The 25,273-nt window shown below is 37.6% G+C and overlaps 1 protein-coding gene across 1 annotated transcript in view; it reads right to left on the reverse strand.

Annotated features, from left to right (window-relative positions):
• Window positions 1-25,273, reverse strand: part of PRIM2 (DNA primase subunit 2) — a 94,140-nt gene that overhangs the window by 53,728 nt on the left and 15,139 nt on the right. The window contains exons 5-6 of the mRNA XM_040059188.2: window positions 17,641-17,736; window positions 16,710-16,847 (exon numbers count right to left, since the gene is read on the reverse strand). Of these exons, the coding sequence (XP_039915122.1) occupies window positions 16,710-16,847; window positions 17,641-17,736 (234 nt within the window). The remainder of the gene's footprint in view (window positions 1-16,709; window positions 16,848-17,640; window positions 17,737-25,273) is intronic.

The following is a 25,273-nucleotide window of genomic DNA, read 5'->3' on the forward strand; positions in this document are numbered from 1 at the left end:
GCTTAAAACTGCAAGTCTAGGAAAACACAGAAGAATTTTTATCACTAAGGTATCACTAACAGGATTAGGTTTTAAAAAGTCAGATCTCTACAACTCAGGAAGTATTATGCCTTTTATTACTTTATTATTTTGAGAAAGACCACTACAAACTGTAGGAGGAAATGTTGTTACAGGACAAAACCAGCAAAACTGATTCCTATATAGGAATCGTTGCTTACAGATAAATTATGTCAGAAAATGTGTCAAATATTTTTCAATGCTATTTTATTGCTTTATCTTGCTGCAAGAGCAGACAACTGCAGAAGCATTCCAAACTGATACGTTTTTTCACTCAAGCCTCTCTTTCTTCATTGGTTTACCAAGTAGAACATAGACAGTAACAGAATTTCAGCTTGTTCCTGATATGTGAAGCAACCTAAATTTATATGGCCATTTAAATCAGGTAGACGTGAGCTGAAGTAGAAGCAAACGTCGACTATGTTTGCACTATATTTAAGTTCACATGCAGAAAAGTCACAATATGTAGAACGATTTTCAGAATGTACTCGCCTCCACATGTGCTAAACACACACAGCTTTCACTAGATACCACCACAAGTCCTAAGAATTAAATCATCATGTTAGCAAGGTACTCTGTGGCTACTTTCATCTACTTCTCAGTCATAGCTTGGCATAACAAGATATGCTGTGGAAGGTAATAGAGCCACATGTCACTAATTCAGTTAACTCTGCAGTAAGCTGCACCGTTACCACCTAGCATAACTATTTTTTAAGGCTGTGGCTCAACAAAGAGTAAGTAGCATGGTTTGTTTATTTCCTTTTATTGCAGCTTATAGTAGAAATGTGGTTTGATTTTTTTAAGCTTGCTGAAGAATTGGATTTGTTGCCAGGCAGGAAACACACAACTTTAGCTAGATCTGACAACAAAGAGAATTCAACTAGAACACAAGTCTGGGAGAAATAAGATTGTAAGATGCTACATCCTCTCCTTGAAAAGTTTTAGACACAACCTTGAGATAATAGCTAAAATCTGGAATACATCCTTTCTACAAGGAACCTGACATACAATTTCATAGCAGTGCTGACAAGAATAAAAATCTGTGACTGAACCCCTGTGCCACTGTGGCTCCAGAGGACCTGGAATAGGCTGTGCTCTTCTTACAGTATTGAATGCAGGACAATGCTCTAAATATCCATCTGGTAAAATGGTATCTACAGAGATCCAATATACAATATTTGCAGGAAAAGATCAAACACAGATCTTAAACTAGAATACTGGTCATACTAAGGTTAGGTGTGATGAATAGAACCACACTGAGGCAAAAAACAAAGTTCTAAACACAGGATGACTTTTACAGCCAGCTGTCCACTGATGATGATACATCTGCAGTATTTCAGGTTATAGAGGACTTGAGGGAAAATGCTCAATCAGTGACCTCAGAAAGCTGAAAAGACAGGCAAACAGAAGCAGTTTTCGAAACAAATGAGTAGTCAGTTAATTAGTAACAGTTTTCTGCTTTTTTGGTAAATCCAGATAGCATTATTTTCCAGGATCAACACTAGTTGGTAGAAAATATGCAGAAAGAACGAACCACTCATCTTTTAAATAGGACAAAAAGCTTTTAACATAGATTATTAAAAAAGGAACAGATGTCAATTTAGAAAGAATACAATTACATCAGGAAGAAAATTAACTAAAACACAAGGGAAAGAAAATAAGAACAAGGAACTGACCATAGAAATCAGTGATAAGCAGTCTCAACAATAAGTAACAAGAAAAATATAATTGCTTATTTATAGTCAGATACTTGGTTTAGTTGATGCTGAATCTTATGGAATGAAGTCTAATGACTGAAAGATTAACCTGTATAATTATAGCCCTGTCATCAGGGACAAAACAAAATATTACCTAAGACACAGAAAACTTTGAATGCACCAGATGCAAAAGATTGAGCTACAGATCACAAATACACAGAGGCTTCAGGAAGGCCATCCCAGCCCAGGAGATGCAGCCACAGCCTCGTCCTGCAGAGCTCCCAGGCCCACAGGGAAAACGCTCCCGCACTTCTCCCTAAGCCACACCAGGCACAACAGCAGGCGCCCAGACCTCACGGCATCACCCATGTGCTGAGCACAGCTAAACCTGCCACGTAGCTTAGAAAACAGCTCAGAAAACACAAAACTGAGAAAGCTACTATGTAGTGGTGTGAGAATTGTTTTATTAAGTTATTAAGTTATTCTTGTAAGATTTTTGAGTTATTTTTGTAATGGTTTAGTCCACTGTATACCCCTGTGTTCTGTATTGGTTTTCCCCTTATGAGTTAGGTTGTTTAACCAGACGTTTTCTGTCAGTCATTCCTTCCCTGCACCTGTCCCTGTCAGTTCCCCTCCTCTCCTCGTGGTTGCCCTGTCTGTCACTTCAAGACCCTTCCCTGGATTCTGGAAAGATCCAGGAGAGGTGTCGAGTGGTAGGCTGGTGCCTGGGGAATCCCCTCCTACCCTTCTGTGATTTGTTAATGGTTCAAAGGTTGACACCCCTGTTACCACCCCCGTGTTCCCTGGTTGGCTGACCCGTTGTCAGCCCTGCCCCATTTATAAGTGGCTGTCAAGCTTTGATCCCTGCTCTCTCTGGGCAGCAGCGGTCTGAGGCAGAGCTCCTTGCCAGACTCCCCTTAATAAACTACCTTCTACCCTGCCTAAAGAGAGACGACTCTTTTTCCGTCGCCGCAGTCGCATACTCCATCAGGTCCACTCGCTGGTGTGGAGAACCAAGAACCTACCGGGAGGAGGTTACTCGCCCTGCCTGCAACCCCGACCGATCCTCGTAGTAGCAGTGCAGAACTGAGCTAGCCTGCATGCCCGCCAGGTGTGAGAGGACACTGCTATACTACTCCAAACTCCACACTCGGTGGGTAAAATGTCCAGCTGGACCACATGATGTAAGCTGTGGAAATGCAGCAGCCTGGAGAGAAAATTCCTACAAAGAATAGGATTTTTAGTGTTTTGCCTGAACATGCTTTTCTAAAAGTTTCCTTAAACTGCAGCCAAATACAAAAAACAGTGCATTCACAGAGCTTACTTGAAAGAGCTGAATAAAGACTTCAGGAGGCAAAAAATTCTAACTTGAAAACTGACAGAATTACCCAAAAGTATTTATAAATTCCCTCGCTTTGCGTTTTGAATCCTGTAAATACAGGAAACTTTTGAGTCCAATTATGCAGTCACTGAAATATAATTGCTATAGCATTTCCATATAATATTAAAAGTGCATAGTTTAATTATGTTTGCTAAGTGACAAGACATAGTAAACAAAAAAGGAGTATTACATATTGACTTTCCAAATTTCCAGAAGTAAACAGAAATCAATTTGATCTTCAGTATTTTAGCTTCTAAGAGTAATGCCACAAATTAGAGATAAATGCAAGTTTGAGAGGAATTCTAACCTTCACATTTTTTTGCTCATCTTTACTGATAAATTTCCAGACATTTACACCTTATAAAGATTATTTTAGGAAGCAAAGAACTGCCAGATAGTCAAAAAGGATTCAGTATGAGATGTACTAAGAAATATCCTCTCATGCAAGTCTGTGAAACTTGGCGGGATGTACCTGAGGGCACTGAGAACTGAAGTTATGGAACCCACTCTCCCACCGTTGCTGGAAGGCTACTCTAATCAGGAGAGGCTCCTGATAACTTAAAGGGAAGTCCTCCATCCATCTTCTGATAGAGCAATAAGGATGAGTGGGAAACAACAGGCCAGGCAGTCTCACTTTTGACCCTGGGAAAGTCACAGAGGCTGGTATTCTTGAAATGCACTTATAATTTATTTATTTTTAACCAACATGGTTGGCTTCTATCACAAAAACAAGTACATCTGTGAGTAAGGAATAGCAGATGTCATTTGCTTTGGCTTTGACAAGACTTTTGATACCAGATCCCTGTATCTAAGCTGCAGCTTTATAGTCCAGGTTAAATTAGATGGCTGAAAAGCTGTTGGAAGGTTGGAGAGATGCTAACCAGTTCACTGCTCACTGTAAAATGCAAGCAGCTAAGCCTGAGTAAGTCAAGCCTGGACTGTGCTACAGTGCATGTGTTACCTGGGCTTGTGTTGTGCCACCCATATTTCCTGGCTGCTGAAGAAATTTAGATGACTAATTGTAATTGAAATTCACCAAGCGCAACTAAGAAATCCTGTGCCTATGACAGAATGTTACAGGATGATGGGCAACTCACTGGAGAACAGCTCTTCCAGGGAAGAGCTGAAAATCTGGTAAGCAGTAGGTTCAACTTAGGCAGTAAAGACAGACAAAAAACACAGAGGGTAGAATTTTACAAAACTTGCCCCAGTTTATCAATATCTTTCTTGTGCTGTGAGTCGCCAAACTAGACATAATATTCTAGATGTGGTCTATTAAGTGTAAAGTCAAGGGGGAATTAGTTCTCTCTACCTACCTAATTAGTTCACTCTACCTACCTACTAGATACAGCCCAAGGTACTGTTTCACCTCTGCTGCCAGGGCTCTTTGCTGGCACACACTGAGCCAACTGTTTAGATGTGAACTACACTCAATCCAAACTGCAACATTTGTACTAAAAGTTTAAGCGACAGCATCACATAATCCCATTGAGGTTGCTTTTGCTATGCTATTTAAGGGGCTGAAGAAGCAAACATCAGTGGTCAGGGAAAATCTTGATGACTGTGACTTAGGTTTCACCAGTGATACCCAACATTCAGAAAAAAAAAAAAAAGGAAAAAGTAACAGAACTAATCCTGAGCTCACAGTAATCACTTGTCAGATGAGAGTATGTTACCATTTGCTATACAAAGTATTATGTTTCTGTGCTGAACTAGGTCTTAAAAATAAAATAAAAAGAAACAACAACACACACACAAAAGAAAGCTGCTTCTTTTCTTGAGAGGTTCTCTGTGGCTTCTAGAAATTGTCACAAAGGCAAAGGATGTTATGAAAGAAAATAAAATGGATTTTTCTTTTTTTTTTTTTTTTCAAATATCTCATATCCTTCTGCTTGTAATAGCATTCATGCCTGGGGAAAAGTTGTCCACCTAAAAGAAGTGCTCACAATGACCCTCACACAGCTTCTGCACAGATTTGCCAGCAGTGCTGGCAGAGCACCCTGCACTGAGCAGGACAGGAACTTTCATTCTCCACTACTCCACATCTGGTTCTTAATCCCTCAGCAGCAGCGCACAGGTTTATGCTCATGCCCTGTATGATGTATTCTCCCTTGCACCAACTGAAATCAAGTATCCCACATCCTGCAAAAAATCCAACTCTTGTAAGAGCCAAGTACTAAGCTGTGTACCTCATTTCATAAGAAAAACCCATTTTCTTGGAAACACTATAAATTCCAAAAGTCACAGATCTAAACACAGTGGTGGTTTGAAAAACATGTAGCTGGGAAGAATTTTTTTATTATTGCCTCTCTAATTATTAGTTCAATCATCTCTGTTCTTATTGCAAGCTCTGTTCTTATTGCAAGCTCTTATCCTACGACATAAGAAAAATATACAGATGAATAAAAGTGTCTGATAGTTTTCCACTAGAAAGGGCACTAATAATGAAAATCAGGGATTATTCACCAGCCTAAAATTTGGCAAAAGCACATCATCAGATGATTCCTACTACACTCCCCTCTTCATTCCTCCTGAAATAACTTAAGCTCAAATGTCCAACTGGATTTGCTATTTAAAACTGGTTAGTCTAAAATAGTTGTACCATGAGTGATAAAAGCACTGAGAGGAAAGAAAGAAAAGGTAACTACAGGCATCAAGGTGCCTGCTCTCCAAAGCCTTTTGTTTCTTAGAGAGCAACATCAGAGAATATACCAAATTTAAAAGCAGATTCACTCCAAGATTTTCATTTGTTCAGCAGCAACAATCTAGAGAAAGAATTTCAGTAAAGCTTAAGATCATATTTCAAAAGAAATAGTGTAATTTGCCTTTGAAATCACACTTATTAAAATATATAACACAGCAAAATCTATTGCGTATGACAGATGAGACTGATTTTAAATTTAAATATATCCTAAATTAATTCATAGCTCTTATTTTTTCTTTTACATCCTCCTATTACATTTCTTTTATTTACTTGCTCATGCAATATGAGCCTATCATCAACTTTTATGGAAAAACAGGTATTTGCTTTCTGTCAACAAGGGGTGTCACATGCCTAGCATTCTACAGTAGTGCCTGGGAGACTCAACTCTTCCAAAAATTACTTTAAAAGCCTGTCATCTGGAGTAAGAAGTGATTAATAGTTTCATTCATTCACTTTGACAACTGGTGGCGTTCTATTCACTTTGAAAAAAAGTAATTCCACATTTCCACCATCCTCAAAGAAGATTCTCCTGATTCACACTTCAGTTTTAAAGAGAGAGGGTGAGGGGCAGTGTGTTGGGATTTCCACATTTCATTTTATTTTTACTGTCTAGAAATCAAAAGGATGGAGTAAAAAAACATAAATAAAGTTTGGGATTAAGAAATCCATTAACAGAACAACCTTCACCTCGCTTTGCTATCTACGAAATAACTACAAAAAATAACAGGGAAAACTCATGGGTTTTTCTGTTACTTAAAAAGCTCTAAGCAGCAAATTTAATCCTTTTTTTTTTTTTTTTTTCATGTATACATATAACAAAGGCTGCAGTCATTAATAAACCATGTCATTTTGCTTAACTTGTGACAGATGGTAATAAAAAGACCTTTGCTTTCTGATATTTATTCAAGAATACGGATTATTTAAATTCAAATAAATCCTTACAGAGAAATACTAGTATTTACATGAAAAGGAATTTGTTTACATAAATACCAAAAAAAATTATAGCTAAAAAGATCTTTCACAAGCTACATGTAAATTGAAACTGAGTATCTTCATTGATCTGTTCTTCCGCTTTTCTACAACTCAGACACTGAACAGCTAATTCAGTGTCCCTGCAAAAATCTGCAGAGCACATGCAAGATTTTACAAAATTTCACATTGAACTGGAGAATTCCAAATAGACCATCACCTTCCAAAATCCATTTTTACAACAAAATATCTATATTATAGTACTTTACTGCCTCCACCCTCACACAGACGAGATCTCATCAGACCAATGAGATGATAGAAAAATTTATGTTTGTTGACACTACCAAATGTGCATAACTCACCTGGGATCCATGGAATAATTGTCTTGGATTAGGTAACCAAAAAAATGTGTATTATATTTCATCTGTTGAAAGCTTATCTCTCGTGACTCCAGGTGGGAGGTGGCAGCTGCCTTCTGGTAATAGCCCAGCCATTAAAACCAGGTGGGGCAGTGTTTCTTATCTCTTTCACCACCCCTCCATCCTCCAGGGGGGCATCTTCTGGTAATGGCCCACCAATGACACGACACATTCCATCATCCCATTGTGATATGCTCCACACAGTGGGGGAGGAGCCAACTGTTCCAAGATAAATAAAACTGGGACTGAAGGACACAAGGTATCTGATTTTTTCCACTGGATGCCCAGAAGAAGACCGGACCCATCTCGTCACCATTGGACTTTCTACAGGACCATCTCTACTTCACAGAACCACATCTGTTACTCCAGGAGGACTTATTTCGATTGCTTCCAACATCCTGACCAACAGGGTGCCAGGTCGTATCCCTGACTCTGTGAGGGCTTTTCCAGTTTTTTTGTTTGCTTGCTTGCTTGGTTTTTTGTACTACTACATTTTTATTTTCCTTTTTTTAAAAAAAATATTCCTAGTAAAGAACTGTTACTCCTACTCCCATATCTTTGCCTGAAAGCTTCTAAATGCAAAACTATAATAATTTGGAGGGAAGGGGGTTTACATTCTCCATTCCAAGAGAAGCTCTAGCTTTCCTTGACAGACAACTGTTTCAAAACCAAGACAATAATTCAGCAGGAAATCCAATCAAAAGAAACCCCAAATCTACAGAGCATCCAGAATCAGTTGAGCATTAAGACACTGATTGCCCTACTTTAAAACATCCCTGCAGTCAAAACATCCAGGGATACAGCAGAGCACTCCTGAGGCAGGAAAGTCAATGGCCACTAGAAGGAAAGTGATGATCCAGTACGAGCACAGGCAACGCAGAGGCACCTGATGCTTTCCTGGAGACAAGTCATTGCCCAAGTAGGGACCTGCTTCTTTTCAAGCCATAAGTACAAAAAGAAGCCACAGCTGGGAAGTGAGGGGTGCAGGGATCACCAACAGCTCCACAGCTCATATTTGCAGCCTGATTAAATCATGTTTCTAATATTTCAGGAAGACAGCACTCCAAGAATTCTACTGATAGCCTATACAGACTGTCCGTAAGACACCAAGGTGTGATTTTATTGTAAAAATTCTGTTGAAATATACTGCCTCTGAAACATACCCTGCTTTCCTATTACTAGGAGTCCATTTCTTCTATAGCATAGGTATGCAAATTACAATTAACTGAAGAAGTAATACATTAACAGATGAAATATCCTTTGGGAAACCATGGTAAAATGGAAAGTCATAAAATGAGGCCACCCAGAAATTAGCTGCAGCAAACTGACAGTGACAAGCATTTCTAAAAATATTCACTTCATCTCTGAAAATGAATATTCAGTAAGTTCAAAAAGCATATTGCTATTTTTTTCTTCAAAAAGTTCAAAACACTTGAGTTGTGTAATCAGTAAAATTAGTGTGGCTTTTTAAAATTAGTTTTACGGTAGAATTTCTTTTAAACATATCTTGGCAAAGACATTGCTGAGACAAAACTTGTGCATACTTTACTCTGACACTCACAGCTTAAAGGAGTCCTCCAGCCTCCAAAAAGATTGTATATGTTATCTGCCAAGACATGATATAACTACCAGGTGTTCAATTTATTTCACATCTGATTTTGATCGTCTGATAGTCATTTCCCATTTTTCCTTCTGACTGAAAAAAGAATATAAGATTTAGCCCTTCCCTAAGGGTCAGCCAATCTTTATCATTAGCAGGAATGGCAACAGACATGTTAATGTCACACGTGCATTGTACATTCCTTGGCTTAGGACATCATAACACTTTACTAAGGAGAACAGCCATTCTCCCTATTTTATTGCAAAATGTGCGGAAAAAATATCATGTAATTGGAGAGGTAGTCATCACAAGTTTTAGTGATTCAACCCATTTCTTTTTGCCTGCTCCATAAACTTGCTAAGCCAGAGTACAGTGGATGAGATTAACTCCAGATAGATACTGCTACAGGTATCACATAGCAAATGGCTGTGGGTCACAGACCACCATAAGAAAATAATCAGGAAAAAGGCAAATTTGCAACACAGTGTCATCCTGAGATACAGACTTCTGTTTACTCACCAACTGCATATGCCTTTTCAGTTCTTTCTCACCAACTAAAGTGCATCACTCGCAAATTACTGCTACCAGCATATTAATAAATGACTTTTAACAGGTGCCATATTAACTGAAGAGTTTTCAGGTTATCACATTTACCACATAACAGAGCAATAAAAGTGTACTTGCAAGTGATATGTATTCCAATTTTTTTTTCTGAAATTTGGGGAACTTACTTAGTTAGGCAAGCCTTCCACATGCTAAAGCATGTGTACTGCAAATCTTGTTTTGTTAGCTTGACTATCATGAAATATTGATGTGGATTTGAAGATTGAAGCATTTCCATACAAATCAAACCAGACAGGACTATGTAGAGACCACAGCAACTGTCTATGCTGCAAATTTTGTACTTAACTCTTATACTCTGTATGAAAGATGCAAGAAAGTAAGAGAAGAAATAGAAAGAAAAAATACTGAATACAGTTGAATTTCATTTACCCTCCTAACGTTATTTATAATTACATTATGCTAGCAATCTATGTCTCTATAAGGAACACACGTACTTCAATTAGCAGAAGATAAAACACTAAAGGATGCATTTTAGAAATCAGACAACAATGGGACAACAGCCAAAAAGAGCCAAAAAGGAAAGTCCAATAACAAGTCCACATACGAGCTTCAGTCTTCTCTTGACCCACACACACTCTAAATAATTTCCCTGAATATCACTTCTCCCACTCAAAATATCACCATTTTATTCAGTTGACCTCTGCCTTGGACAATGACCTTGTAATACCCAGAAACAAAGACCAGCTGCTTCTCTGCAAAATTCTCACTGCAAACTTTACCTGAGAGATTCAGAAGACAAAGTCACTGTAATCACGTTTTACCGTACACTGCCTAAGTTATTACCTTACTAACCTTGTATGTGCATATTATAAAAATCATCCATTTATGTTACAGTGAATTACTTTAAGTTAACACTGGGAACACAACACCTGAAATGAATTTCAAGTGACAAGACCATCATCAATCATACTTTCTGAACATTAATGCCATCACATAAAGCCTTCTGCTCCACTGCTTAAAAATGTAGGTGTTTTAGAAAGAAAATGTTTCACAAGTGGTGCTGTGTATACTGATACTTTTCTGAATTAGGAAGTTCTTTGTACCTATAGCATAATTCAACCAAAATAGCCTATTTGTCTGACTAATATTTCATTTTAAAAGACAAATCATTACAAATATTAGCAATGCGACTTTTTGATTCCCATTTCTAACTGTTTAAAAAAGATTACATGCCAAACCAGGAAAGGAATCAAGAAAAAATATACAAAATTAGACCAGTGAGGTCTTCATTTTGCAATCTCAACACCCAACAATTTTATCTGTAGACATTTTGTCAGATTACACAAGATAATATTTCAAAGTAAAAAATTGCAGGTATTAAATTAGGAAGAAAAATGCTTTATCAAGATTGTATGTGTTAATATTGGAATCAATTTCTTATGTAACCAATTAGTGCTATTTCTATGTTACATTTTGCAAACAGTAAGATCTTATATGATGTTCTGACAAAGTATTTTTACAAAAGCAACTTTTTTGCCTTAATTCAGAGACTAGCCAAGTTATTACTTCAATTGCTAGGCGAAAAAAGAGGCAGTATTTAAATACAAGTATGATAAATCTATGACTCAATTATGCTAGCACAGATAATTACCAGTCTTTGTATGATAAACTCTTCAACACACCATGAAAGCACTCACACAGCAGGAATATTTACACATTCTCAAGCATCAGCTTATGGCTTTAGAATATATTGTTAAAAAAACACTAAAACTTTAGGACAGAGCATTTTCTGAATGCAATGTTCATTAAGGTAAAATGACAAAGATTCAATCTGTTTGATTCAAACTGGAAGCATGCCACTCAGAATCAGGTTTTTCAGTATCTAGGATCCCCACATCTTGAATTTATCAAGGAGCTGTTTTAGAGAAAGAGCCAAGAAAACACAGAAGCTAACGTGGCTGTGTGAGCTGGAACCAGAGTGCTGACCCTCCTTTCCTCCAGCATCCAGCCTCAGCAGAACTAGAAGCCTTATGACAAAATATTAGAAGAACAGTCTTAGATAACTCATCCCAACCTAAGGGGTCAAATTCCCACCCAGAAGCTGATACAGACAGGGAGATTGATAAACAGTTACCACTGCAAGTGAAACGGACTCAGCGTGAGGGAAATTAATGTAAGTTATTGTCAATTACACTTAGGTAGCAAGAAGCAGAGACAAGCATGGTGGCACCTTTGTTGCCTTCTCTCATCAGCTGCACTGTGCTCCTTCACCCGAGATTCCCACCCCTCCCACCCAGGGCAGCTGTGATGGCTGCAGAACAGCTCCTCTCCACAGCTCAGCCTGCTCACAATTCCGCCTTCTCTGGCAAGGGCTTTCTCCCATGGGATGCAGTCCTTCAGGAAAACAAAAATGCTTTTAAGCATGGGTTCTCCACAGGTTGTGGTTCCTTCAGGAACTCTCCACAAGCTTCAGTGTAGGTTCCTCCTTCCATCCTGTATCCATGTGCCAGCTGCTTCTTCCATCCTCTCTCCCTTTTGTCCCACTTTAGATTTCTCTGGAGCAATCCTCTTTTGTGCAGTATTGAGTCCAATACAGCTCTGATATGGGTCCATAGGTCTGAGCCATGACACTAAGCTGAATCTGCTATAATTTTTTTTTAATCAAAATTTAAAACTACTTCCCTCAAATATGAGATGCATAATTTTGTATGTTAGCGTAAACACAGTGAAACCCTCATGAATAAAACATTAAGCAAACTTCTATGAATTTAAATTGTGTTACATTATAAAACAATTGTTGAGCTAACATTACAGCTCACACATTACAGAAAATGTTTAAGCTTTCTACAGTTTAATCTTCATTAATGGCACAAGGAAATTATTTACTATCAAATGGGTCAGAGAATACATAAAGAAGACATTTGCAGTATTGATTTTGCACATAAAACTAACATCTTCAGTTGTACTTGGAACTGCCAGGAAGGCCTGACTAATACCAACTCCTCTTATTATAAAGCCTCAAGAAATAGCCACAGTTGGGATGTCAAACTTGTTTTTAAATGATGAAAGAGAAATTCTGAATGCTTCATGGGCTTGACTAGTAAGTGATTAAAGCATAACTGACTGAACTGAATTTCTGCCAGTGTCAACATAAAACTTTTTTTAAAAGTCAATGCTATTAATTATTTACTCTTCTTTCAAAGCTCAGTGCCAACACATCAATTCACCCTCATTCTATTCCTCCCTTATGACCCCAACTAGAATCACACTAACATTCAGGATGGTGACATACATCTGCAATGTAGTGAGCCATGTAACAAGGCTGGGCAACCACCCTAATTATTCAGCGCTTTGGAGATCTAGGAGGAGCATCTTTAGCACAAGCACATTCCCCTAAGATGTACAATTTCAGAGCACCTTGGAAAAGACAGGGCAGGCCTTCATCATGATATCACTCCTGCGTAGGCATAACGCCTTCCAAAAACCTGTGCATGTGACTACTTAAGAGTAGCACCAAAAAAGCTCCACAAAGCAAAACATGGATCAAGTACAAATAATCAATAATACTGCACAAACAACCCAGACTTGAAAACTACGGTGCTTTAACATTGAAAAATCGCATCCCTAATGAGAGCTGTAAGAAACTACATGCTTGAAAAACCATCTCTCCAATATCTATAACCAGGATATTTTGTCCATTAGAAGTATACAGCAGACTGTCAAAATCAGAAATATTGCCCAAAGTCTCAGAATCACAGAACCAATTACATTACAAAAGACCTGTGAGATGATCAAGCCTAACCTATGACCAAACACCATCTCATCAAACAGACCACGGCACCAAGTGCCATGTTCAGTCTTCCCTTAAACACCTCCAGGGACAGTGACTCCACAACTTCCCTGGGTAGCCCACTCCAATATCTAATCACCCCCTCAGTGAAGAAATTCCTTCTGCTATCCAACCTGACCCTCCCCTGGTGCAGTTTGAGGCTATGCCTTCTTATCCTGTCACAAATTGCCTGGAAGCAGAGACCAAACTTGCTACAACCTCCTCTCAGGCAGTTTAGAAAATGATAAGGTTTCCCCTGAGCTTCTGATTCTTCAGGTTAAACAACCCCAGCTCCCTCAGCCATTCCTCACTTGTGCTCCAGACCCTTCCCCAGCTCCGTTGCCCTTCCCTGCACTCACTGCAGCCCCTCAATGTCTTTCTCACAGTGAGGGGCCCAGAACTGGTCCCAGCACTCCAGGTGTGGCCTCAGCAGTGCTGGGTACAGAGGGACAATCACTGTCCTGGTCCTGCTGGCCACACTATTGCTGGGACAGCCAGGATGCCACTGGCCTTCCTGGCCATCTGGGCACACACTGGCTCAAGATCAGCTGGATGTCAGCCAGCACCCCCAGAGCTTTTCTGCTGGGCAGCTTTCCAGCTACTCTGCCCCCAGCCTGTGCCACTGTCTGGGGGTGCTGTGACCCAAGAACAGGATCCAGCACATGGCTTTGTTGAACCTCACTCAGCTCATCTCCACCCATCTATCCAGCCTGCCCAGATCCAGATCTGCAGAGCCTTTCTGCATTCCAGCAGATCACACTCCAGCCCAACTTGATGCCATTCATGAATTTGCTAAGAGTGCACTCAATTCCCTCATCTAGATCATCAGTAAAGACGTTAAATAGGACTGGGCCCAATACTGAGCCTTGGGGAACGCCTCTAGTGACCGCACACCAATTGGCCCCATTCACCACCACAGTTGGGACTTGGCCATCCAGACAATTTTTAACCCAGTGAAGTCAAAATATCTAACAAAAGATACAATTTTTAAAACTAATTTTACTAATCCCTTCTTCAGAAATAGCATTCAAGACTAATTCAGATTATTACACTGTTACAGTCTTTAATTCTCAAATTCTAATACAAGGATTGTCCACTAGAAAGTGCTGAGAACAAAGTGTGAACACCCAGATACTGCAAAACCACTAAAACATAATCCCAAAAGAACACACAAGTAATGCTTACCAAAGTGGTAATGTTATCAGAAATATTCATTAAGACACAAATTAAATAACAAAACAGGTGATGATGTTCAAGGCTTTATTACTTCTTAATTAAGTCTGCCCATGATGCACAACTTCTCTGCAAACTCATGAAGACCTCCAGATCACCAGAGTGCCTGAAATGAAACATTTCTCTTGGCTGATTTCTCCTTTGCAGCAGACACAAAAAAGCATCCATGTCCTACAAAAGCACAGCTAAACCAGCTGTACTTGCAGAACTTGGGCCTAGATCAAATAGTATTTCAACAACTTCTTTTCACAAACAATACTTGAATTGTGCTATTGTGTCATAACTTCTGCCTCTTCACTCTACACATGGCTGAGGAAGTCCTCTGGATTTACATATACACAATCCTTTGTTTAGAAGTGTATTCTTAGTTTCACTGAAATGTAATTGATGCTTATAGTTTTGTTCCAGTGAAAACTACACTAAGTATCCAGCTACCAAGTATCACACTTCTATTAAGCCTCTAGTGTAACAAAGTTAACATTAGACTGACCTCTGTAAAACATGCTGGAACTCTGGCCTTCATTTCCAAAGACTCAATAATATCTCTAGCATCTTTCAGCGGTGCACCGTGCTGGGTAAAATCAGCTGAAACAGTTTACTAAATACAGTTTCTCAAACTAAATTAGTAATCAAAACCCCCCAAGTTCAATTACGAGCTTTGGAATAGGACAGAAATCACTAATCTTTTATCCCTTACCTAGAAAACACAGTGAACTTTAATAACTAAAGCTTATATATTGAAAGACTAATGCGAACCTGAAGCACCACAATAACTTCAAACACAGCAATTCTGCAGAAGATATTTTCATAGGTCATGAGTGTTCAAATTTCTAAACCATGACTACAAAGTATAATATAAAGAAGTATACTTCTTTCCTATAAAGCAGTTGTTGGCTTTAAGAAAGCAATCTGGGTGAAATTAATATGTAAGACAGTGTGTGTGTGTTCTCAGATTTCTGCTCAAACTAAGTCAGGGCCTGCTTCATTGCAGTTCGTACTGTTTTTCACACTTCTCAGTTATTCATGCAAGATGCAAATTTTACAAGTCACAAAGCTTCTCAAAGGTATTTTGATTAGATGCAGATAACCTGCACATTTAGCCACTTTTCTGTAGAATATTTTCTTTTTAAATCCCACACAAGTGTTATCAGCTTTCAGAAAAAAGCTTATGCATCAGCTCAAATACAGTCATTTCTAGCTGTAGTTCTGTTAAAGAGTTCCAATGAAAATGTTCACATAAGGCTATCACAATTTTCACTGTGCATTAAATAATTCCAGACTCCAGTTATATTCAATATTGATAAGATTGAAGTATGCTAATTTTCTAATTTGATAAAGGAATGCATTTTTGCTCCCCACTGTTTACTAAGTGTTTGTGGTCAACCTTGGCATTAATGTAACGTAACAACACAAGGCTTTGAAAATATTTTTGAAAAGAAATCCAAACTGCCTTAATGTTATTCAATGCTGCATCTTCTAGGACTAAAATTTTGTGCATTACACATGATCAACCACTTTTAAACCCTGTGAAGAGTCTCATATTGTAAATCAAGCAATTCCTGAGCTGATCACCAAATTACTCTAAGGACATTCACAGACAGTGTCTTACCACAGATGTCCTAACTACATATGACAACTCAAATATTCATACAACAAAAAACTTTACCTTTGCCTGACATATTCTGGATTATCCTCATTTGAGTTCACAGAACTCAACAGTGTTAAAGGGACCCACAAGGACCATCAAGCCCAGCTCTTAAGTGAGTGACCTGTACAGAGACTGAACTCATGACCTTGGCATTATTAGCACCATGCTCTAACCAAGTGAGCTAATCTCAGTTCTTACCAACAGAGTTTTTACATAGAGTAAAACCCCACAACTATTTAACTTGTTCCAACAAAAAAACTGTTGCAAAATGTTGTGGGAGGAAAGACAGATAGGAGTAGAAAAAACAGTTGTGTGCATAAGGGTAACATGGTGAATGAAAGGGCACGTTACTATCTCTGAGAGAAACAGCTTCTAAAATCCTCCAGCACAAATTTCTTTAGAATGCATGTTATATGTTAAATACCATTTGAAATTAGTGAACACTCAGCTCACAACAAACATTTTTTAGTGCAGCCAGTACTTGTAGTAAGGTTTTTGGTATTCTCCAGATGGAAGCATTTAAATTTAGAACCCAAAAAGGCTATTGTCCACGAGTGTCACCAAACAGTACAACAAGAGTTGTAAAAATCAGACTTTATCTGACTTACCGCCAGTGCTTTAGACAATTTTGTTCTATAGTTATTCAAAACAATCACGTCAATCTCCTTAAATGGCACATAGGCAAAGCCATCTTTAATAAATACTCTTCTGGCTCTAAATAAATCCACAGCATCAGCAAGTCCAACCTGAGAAAGAAGAAAAGCTCACATTGTGGAACAGCAAAATAACACAGTAACAATGTTTACAGCCCTAAGATTCAAGATGGACCAGTAAAGCTTTAAGTAATTTCCTGTCTTTTAAAGCTGTCTCCAGACAAAATTCAAAGACTGTGAAATTTAATGTTGACTTAGGAATAGCTAATCATTATTTGGGTGGGAAAATATTGCTTGCTTACAGAAAGTCATGAAACTGGGCAAAATAAGCTGCTTCAAAATTCGTGTCTACAAGTATTGACCCAAATTGACCAAATATTTGGAAATATTTGATTCATGTAAGCTACATACAGAAGGTTTTGCAGACACATCTTGAACCCAACCAACTTTACTCCAAAGAATCAGTGGGCCACATTACAAACTTTTTCCTCTCCCCTTGCTCTCTTGCAAAACCAATTTCTGACTAATACAATCAGACCAAACCTAATTTCAGCAATAGATGTTTGAGAATGTCTCCGTCTTGAACAATCTGACAGCCAGGCAAATTAAGTCATTTGTCTGGGAAACATTAAAACTTAAGAACATTTTTGGGGCAAAAGTAAGGGATGGCAGAAGAGGACAGAAGACGTTATTAGTACTTTGAAGCTTCTTTCATTTTCCCAGTCTCTTCCTCCACCCTTATACTCCCATGAAGTAGAGGAACTCTCATTAGTCTTTTAGATACTTGGATTCACTGTGACTATAAGGTAAACTTAAAATTAGTAACTTTGCATTTAATTGAGAGAGAATGAATGCAGATCTGCAGGAGTCAGCAATTTTTACTTACCTTATAGAACATTTGTTCTTTTACTTTAGGCAGACTGAAGCCAGGGGTTGATGCACTCAGCTCATTAGCCAATTCATTTTTCAGGTCTTCACCAATCTAAAATTAAGAATTTGTTTCAAAACTGTTGAAATACTTTAGGATAAGGCTTTTTTATTTTATTAGCATGAGCTAAAATATTACTTAATCTGTAATATTATCAGTTTAGTTGAAAAGAGAAAAAGAGCTACATATTCAGCAAGTAGTCACTAATAATTAATTAAGCAGAAAGCATCAAAACACTAGTGGTCAATAGTGTTAAGCAACCTTCCCTCTGGAGTAGAAGGGTAGATTTTATGCTACAATAATTTTAAGCATTAACAAGAACTGTAAACACACTTTTTAAAAGTCAACTGCTCTAAAATGAAACTTGTGCCAATCTTTGCTTGTCTCTAGATATGCATTAAAACAAAGCAAGATGAATAAATGGCAGTTAATAAGGACTTAACTTCACCAGATTTTAACAAAAAGAACAGTTTCAGCTTACTTTTAAATACAGATTTAACAAAACTGTATCTAATCTTATATTCAGGAGTTTAACTTTCCTTTTGCTAAGGAGTAAGAACAATGGTATCTTTATTGTCCTCCAACTGCTTTTGCAGTTCTTGAAACAAGTAAGTAAAGCAGAAATGCTCTAATTTAACAACTTGAAGTATTTTAAAATCATGATGTTACCTTTCTTAATCAAAAAAACCCCAAAACCCTTTAATAGTGCATATACATAAATACACATCACAGAATATACTGAATTGGAAGGGACCCATCAGGATCGTGAAGTCCACTTCCTAGCCCTGCACAGGACACCCCAAGAATCACCCCATGTGCCTGAGAGCATTGTCCAAACACTTCCCGAACTCTGTCAGGTTGAGGCTGTGATCACTTCCCTGGGGAGCCTGTTCTATTGTCCAACAACTCTCGGGGTGAAGAACTTTTTTCTAATATCCAAACTAAATCTCCTGCTACAGCTTCAGGCCATTCCCTTGGGTCCTGTCATTGGTCACCACAGAGTGATACATTTAATAAACTTTTCAGCCTCAGTCCAGTTGTGTCACCGGTCACAAGACTGAAGAGAACAGTGTCTACCCCTCCTCCTCATCCCCTCATGAGGAAGTTGCAGACTGCAACTTCCCCTCAGTCTCATCCAGGCTGGACAGACCTCAGTGACCAAGTGACCTCAGCCACTCCTTATACAACTCCCACTCCAGACCCTTCACCATCCTCATGGTCCTCCTTTGGAAACTCTCTAATAACTTTATATATCTTTCCTATATTGTAGCACCCAAATGTGCACATATTTGCATAACATGCTTTTGATGAAGTACAATGGGAGCAGTCCCTGACTGAAAGGAATTAAAATGTTAAGGAAGGCAGAATACCTTCTGAAAACGTAGAGGGACAGAAATGTCACCAAAGCATAACACGTTGTGTGACACTGCTCTCCATAAACTGGATGTGTGCTCCAATACCTACAGAGAGCACTACTACAAGGTTGCAGTCAAGGTAGTTTTTAGAGACTAGTCAGGAACCAAGCTCAGGCCATCACATGCCATAGATGTGCAGACTCCAAACACAGGGTGAAGTCACCCAATGTCTTTCCTCTCCATGGGAAGGGATGTGCTTAAGCAATTTTATTCTCTGAATGGGGCAGAGTATCTGATTTGTTGACCAACACTGATATGCAGTTAAATGGGCATTTAAACAAAATTTTTCCTTCTCAATTGAAAAACCCAAGAAAATGAAAAAAAAGCACTTCTCTTGGAAGTCATGGTAAGGACCATTTAATTTTAAACCTGGAGGAGTAGCTTAGTAAAAAAAAGATTTGATATATGCATATGAAATAGCCAAGGCAGCAATGCTGAGAAGGCTTATGGTTACCCTGTCTGCATCTTGATGTAATCTGTAGTACTCGCTCAGGAAAACCAGCTTTAAAAAATAATAAAAAAGATGCCAGCAGTGGAGAAGAATGTAGCTTTGAAGAGAGAGGAAAAATACAACAGCATTATACTTCTGCATGTAAAAATGTAAAGCTCAGCAGCCTGTAAAGAAAGCATTCTTCTTTAATAAAGTAGCTGTATCAAAACAATTAAATGTTTCTGTAAGTGAAACGAGAGAATACTTTCTATAAAATACTCTCATTAACAATCTTATTCTTGTTAGACTTTGAAAAATTCCTGCTTTTCAAATATGACATACAAACTATATACAAATTTCACACAATAGTACCAAAACTCCATTATTCCTTCCTGATTATCTATTTCTTGTCTAAGTACGTATAAATCTAAGTCACTGCATTAGCCTGCAAGCCTGCCTTTCACCTACCAGAGACCTGAGTTTTCATTTTAATCCCAAAATAGTGGCTTCTATTTTCAAATGTAACAGTTCTATGCATTCTTAGTAGAATTTCCTTAGGAGAACCTGTCCACCATGTCATTTCAAACCCTCACTGCCCACGTAAATACACTGACCAAGTAAACACAGTACAACACAATGTACAGCAACGGTGGTTACAATTCCATTATTTCTTCTAGGATATCTTACTAAAAATAACTCCCTCAAACCAAGCCAAGGACAGAGTAGAGTGTTTTTTCCAGAGAGCTATTAAAGGAGTCCAGAAACTGTTTTACAGACAGGTCAGCAATACTGAGGGGGAGAACAATAAGAGGGAAAGGCAAGGATTCCTTCTTTATTTGTTCTTCCAAAACAAATCAGCTCAATTTCACCAACATAAACATTTTTTCAGTATTACATTTTATTTCAAGGGGGATTTGTTCCAAACTTCACAAGTTGTCTACCTCCTTCTTTATTAGTAATTTGACCAAATCAACTTTGTACAGATGTAGTGACAGTCATTTTAGATTTTCTTGCATGTCACTAGCAAACAATTTAAAATTGTTGGGGTAAAAGTGATCCTGGTGAACCCTCACAAAAAACAGGTTAATGGGCCATGACTAAAGATTTAGATAAGACTGTGGACAGTGTGACCGAAAATACAGTTTTATCAGAAATTGTATTTTTTAAACAAACATAAAGATTATTGCACAGCACTATTAATTATATACATAAATAATATACATAAAGCTGTTAAATAATTTACTTCTTACAGGCTCAAGTATCTTATAGGTTAGGCAAACATTCAGCAGCCCCACAAACACTTTGCTCCTTGCCTTTTCATCTAATTCACAATGCCTTCATGTTTTCAGCTAATAAAGAAAAAGAGGAAGAAGAAACAAGGATAATCCTAGCCCCTAACTAAAGCTGGAAAATGTCTCCAGAATGCATTCAAAAATGAAACTGGTTTCCCTAAAGACTGGAACATGAAAAATAATCCTCCATTTGCATTAATGATTTCACCATTTTCACGTCAAACTGACCAAAGGTGCAATGAAGAAATGCACCTCTCATAGTCTAAAGTCAGACTCAAGCTTTAAGCCAGGCCATGTCCGTACCGCTCATTCAGAGCTTCATGAAACACATATTTTTGGTTCATGAAACACAATTTTTTGGTTCACAGAAGTTAGAAAAGCTACTTTTTACTGTTGTTTTGGAGTTTTTTTAATTATTTAAATAAGAGTACTACAGTTTGTATATTTAATAATTTCATCCTAAAATAGCACCTGTAAAGACACATTCCAGTAATCATTAAAAAATAAGATACAATTAAAATACAGCTTTTAGGATTCTAAGTGAGATTAGAAAGATAAACAGGCTGCTTAACTTCTGACAGAACTTAGTGACCTCCCCTAGATAAAACATTGTGTTGCTCAAAATATAAAAACAAAAAAAATATATAGATTACTTCTGAGGGTCTCACCTGGTGGTCATCTGACCTTCCACACAGAACTGATTAAACTCACCCCACAGGAAACAATTCACCAGTTTTGCCTCATTCATTTGTAGCCAGTTTAGTAAGCTGCTTATCACTATGTCAGACTTTGCTTTGCACAAGCAACAAACACCAGAAAAAGGCTCTTCCCTTTTCAGTGATGTGGGTCAGGTAGCATAGCTTGAAGCAATTCAACAACTCACTGTAGATTCCTGAGCCTTATGGAAAATAAAGATAGAAAAAGAGAGGAAGGGAAAGAAGCAAGTACTCAGGACAAGCTGCACTATTTCTAGTTTTCTTGCCTTCTATGTGCAGTTTATTCATTGACATTTAATTACAGAACTGTCCTGGAAACACAAAGACACATAAATTTAGATTAAAATATGAATAATTTAATATGCAGGGCTTGGTTAAACAAACAAGTCAGTGAGGTAGTCCAAAAACTTCAAAATAAATTTGATATCCCTACCCTGTTTTAATGATGCATGCACACATTATACTGCTATATATGTGTAACTATTTAGTTTTACTGTTTCTAAGTCTCCCAGTAAGGAACAAGAACTCCATGCACAAGTCCCTTTCTTTTCCAAGACTCAGCTTTAGGTATTTATGGGCACATGCCACCGGTGTCCTTAGAAAGCGAACTTCCTAAAATTTGCATTTCTCACCTGGTACTCAGGTGGCACAACGCCCTTCCCAAAAACAAGTGGTGTCAATCTATACTTTGCTAAATTGCAACTCTAGACATGAAGTAGAAATAAAAAACATTTCCTAATCAATCTTCTCCATCGCCCCACATCACACTACAAACTAAGCTAGCACTAGAATACCAAAGTATTAACCTAGATACCATTAAATTTGAGAATATAAATTTAAAGTGTAATCAGCCAGTTAATGAATACTAGCTTGATTAGCAAAGGACACCATTCCCAGCTCTCCTACCAATTAAAAGGATGAAGAGCCTTAAAGAAAACATTCCAGAGGCTCATAAATCTGTCATTCACAAACCTGACGATTATCAACTTCATTCTGGCCAAGTATAAATTAATTAAGAACAAAATTTTATCTTCTAGAGTATTACAACTTTATATTTTAGCTCAAGTTCAGCTTGCTAGCATACCTAAAAATATAAAGGGCAGCACTTGGAATTATTTGATACTAGTTTGATTTCATCAATTGAAACATTGTTTGGGCTTCTTTTTAGAGTCAAGAGTGGAAACAGAAAGAACATTTTATGATCTGCCTCACTATGCAGCTAATTCATGGTTACCATTATCACAGAGAAATTCAGTGATACAGGTTCCTGACACACATTTCCCTATATCCATTCAAATGAAAGCTGAATGACACAGTTACTACAGCATTACCTAGAAACACTAACACATACATGTTAGAGTCACACATGACTGAAGAGCTAACAGAAGACCCTTCTGATAAATACAAATCCTTCTGTTAAATACATCAACCAGTTTTCTTTCATTTACAAATCAGAACAGTAACTTCAGATGCAATTTTAAAGAAACTTTTTAACAAATGTTTCTCTAGATTCAATCACAGGATTAGCCAGGAAGAGTGTTTCAAAGCTGGCAGACCATTTTCTGAAGCTTATGTCCAAAACAGCTAGTAAATTCTACTTGCAGAGTAATTACATCCTGTAGAAACCATCCTATCAGCTTTTATGCTGCTGTATTAAGGAACAATATAAACATATCCAAAGCTACTGCATTCGCTGCTATGTAAAAAAAATTAATTCATTTTTCAAACATTATTAACTTCAACCACTACAAAGAATTTAACACCTTGATTATTCAAAACCAAATTTCTTCTTGTACAACATATGGGTATAATTTTTAAAAATACACTATATATTCCCCAATTTTCTCTTTTCTCATTCCCCAAAAAGAATGTCTAAAATATTTATAGAAAAATGAGGAGACACTTTGTGACACCTTTCTGCTTGTCTATACGAAGTTTCTTCCAAGAATCCAAAATTACCAACTGCTAAGAACTGAAAATCAATAAGGCCAAGGTTAGGATTTGCTGAAGAGCCTGGTGTACAAGATCCTATTTTCCACTACATTTTTGGCACAGCTGCTATTTCAATTTTACTTTAGAAATCCAGAGTTACAGCAGAACATCTGCCTCAGAACTGTATTCCAAATGTTGTCTAGCTGCTTTCAGCTAGATTAAAAGAATGTTTTTATTCATCGTAAATTTACTGCAGCTTTTTCTGCAACTTTTATTTCAAAGCATACAACTTTTTCAAAGCAGCTAGAGAAGGTACTTCATCCAGAAAGAACATATATGGTACCTGGTACTGAAGGATTCAGCCTTACAGTGGACTGTTGAGTTCCTATTTAACTCAAATTATGATGTACACATAGCCATTTAGTAAGAATCATAGTGTCCCAGTGCTCTTTTTGTGGGGTGGTTTGACTTTATTTCCACAAGTCAATTTTAAGCAATAAGAAAGACCTTCTAAGAGTCCATTTAGATTTCTGCCGATAATCAGCATCTGCTTCTAATCAAACTGAGATGATTGCCAAATTAAAACTTTTAATTAGCATTTTGCATCATTTGCAAACTGTTGTTCATTATGTTTATGAAGGTGAAAAAGGGCATCCCCAGAAGAAATATATTCTTTAATCATATCTATTACTTGACCCTACAATTTCACAGAATATCACCAACACCATATGTGCAAATAAATACATGCCACTAGAATTACTGTAGCAAAATGCACCGGTTTTCTCCATAACTAATGCAATGCTTGCAGCTCAAGGATCCTTTAGAGAAGAGTAAATAAAGAGACCTCCATACATCCTGCCAGTGCACAAAAGAAGAAGGAAAAAAAAAAAAAAAAAGAGAGCGAAAAAATTTAAAATCAAGCTTTATTTTAAAAGTATGTGAGAAAATATTACCACTCATTTTAAGCTTAAATAATTTAATCAATCTCATCCCTCAAAACGTTAGGTCACTAGAACACCCAGGCTGCTTGGCAATCAACCCAATTACTTTTAGATGAGTATAACTCACTCTGTTTTTTTAAGCACAAACAGTACATGTTTCACTGTCTTATTTCATTAACCAACTCTAGCACTTAAAAAACCACTACTCCTAAACCTTTCCACATACAATTTTGTTTCTGTCATGACTCTAAGCATGGAGTTAAATGACAGAATAGATATTTTTGGCAGTAAGGTACATTTCCCATTTACGCCTGCATCACTTACGATGATGTCAATTGTAAGAAAAGCATCACTTATGATGATGTCAGCTGTAAGATAAGCATCACTGGTTTTCAAGCAAAGGGAGAAATACAAGATTTAAGTAGTGGAAAAATAAGATACAATTCAGAACCATTTCCTTTGCAAATGCAAGCCATAGCCTACTTTTATAGTTATTGTCTTAGCTTGGCATAAGTTTCCACACAGTAATATAGACTCCGGATGTTTCTACTTTTCCCCATCCTGTTTGGGAAAGGAAGAAATATCATTTGATGCCCCTGAAATGAGAAGCCATCAACCCTAAGAGAAGAATGCTCTGGATTAAATACCTGTTCCAAAATGGATAATTGTAGTCACAGCTGTTTAGTGGCTAGACATGATACTGAGTATTCTTTCAAATGTAGCTGTCCTTAATAGGGACCCAAACTAGTCCCCATTCTCGTTAATCCACATCTGACTTTAGGATTTTCTGGACCAAATAAAGGCAGTCATAAAGTGTTTTTTTCATGAAGCTGAACTACAAATATTTATACAACTGCCCCACTAC

The sequence above is a fragment of the Hirundo rustica genome, chromosome 3, assembly GCF_015227805.2.
Source record: "Hirundo rustica isolate bHirRus1 chromosome 3, bHirRus1.pri.v3, whole genome shotgun sequence".
NCBI lineage: Eukaryota > Metazoa > Chordata > Aves > Passeriformes > Hirundinidae > Hirundo > Hirundo rustica.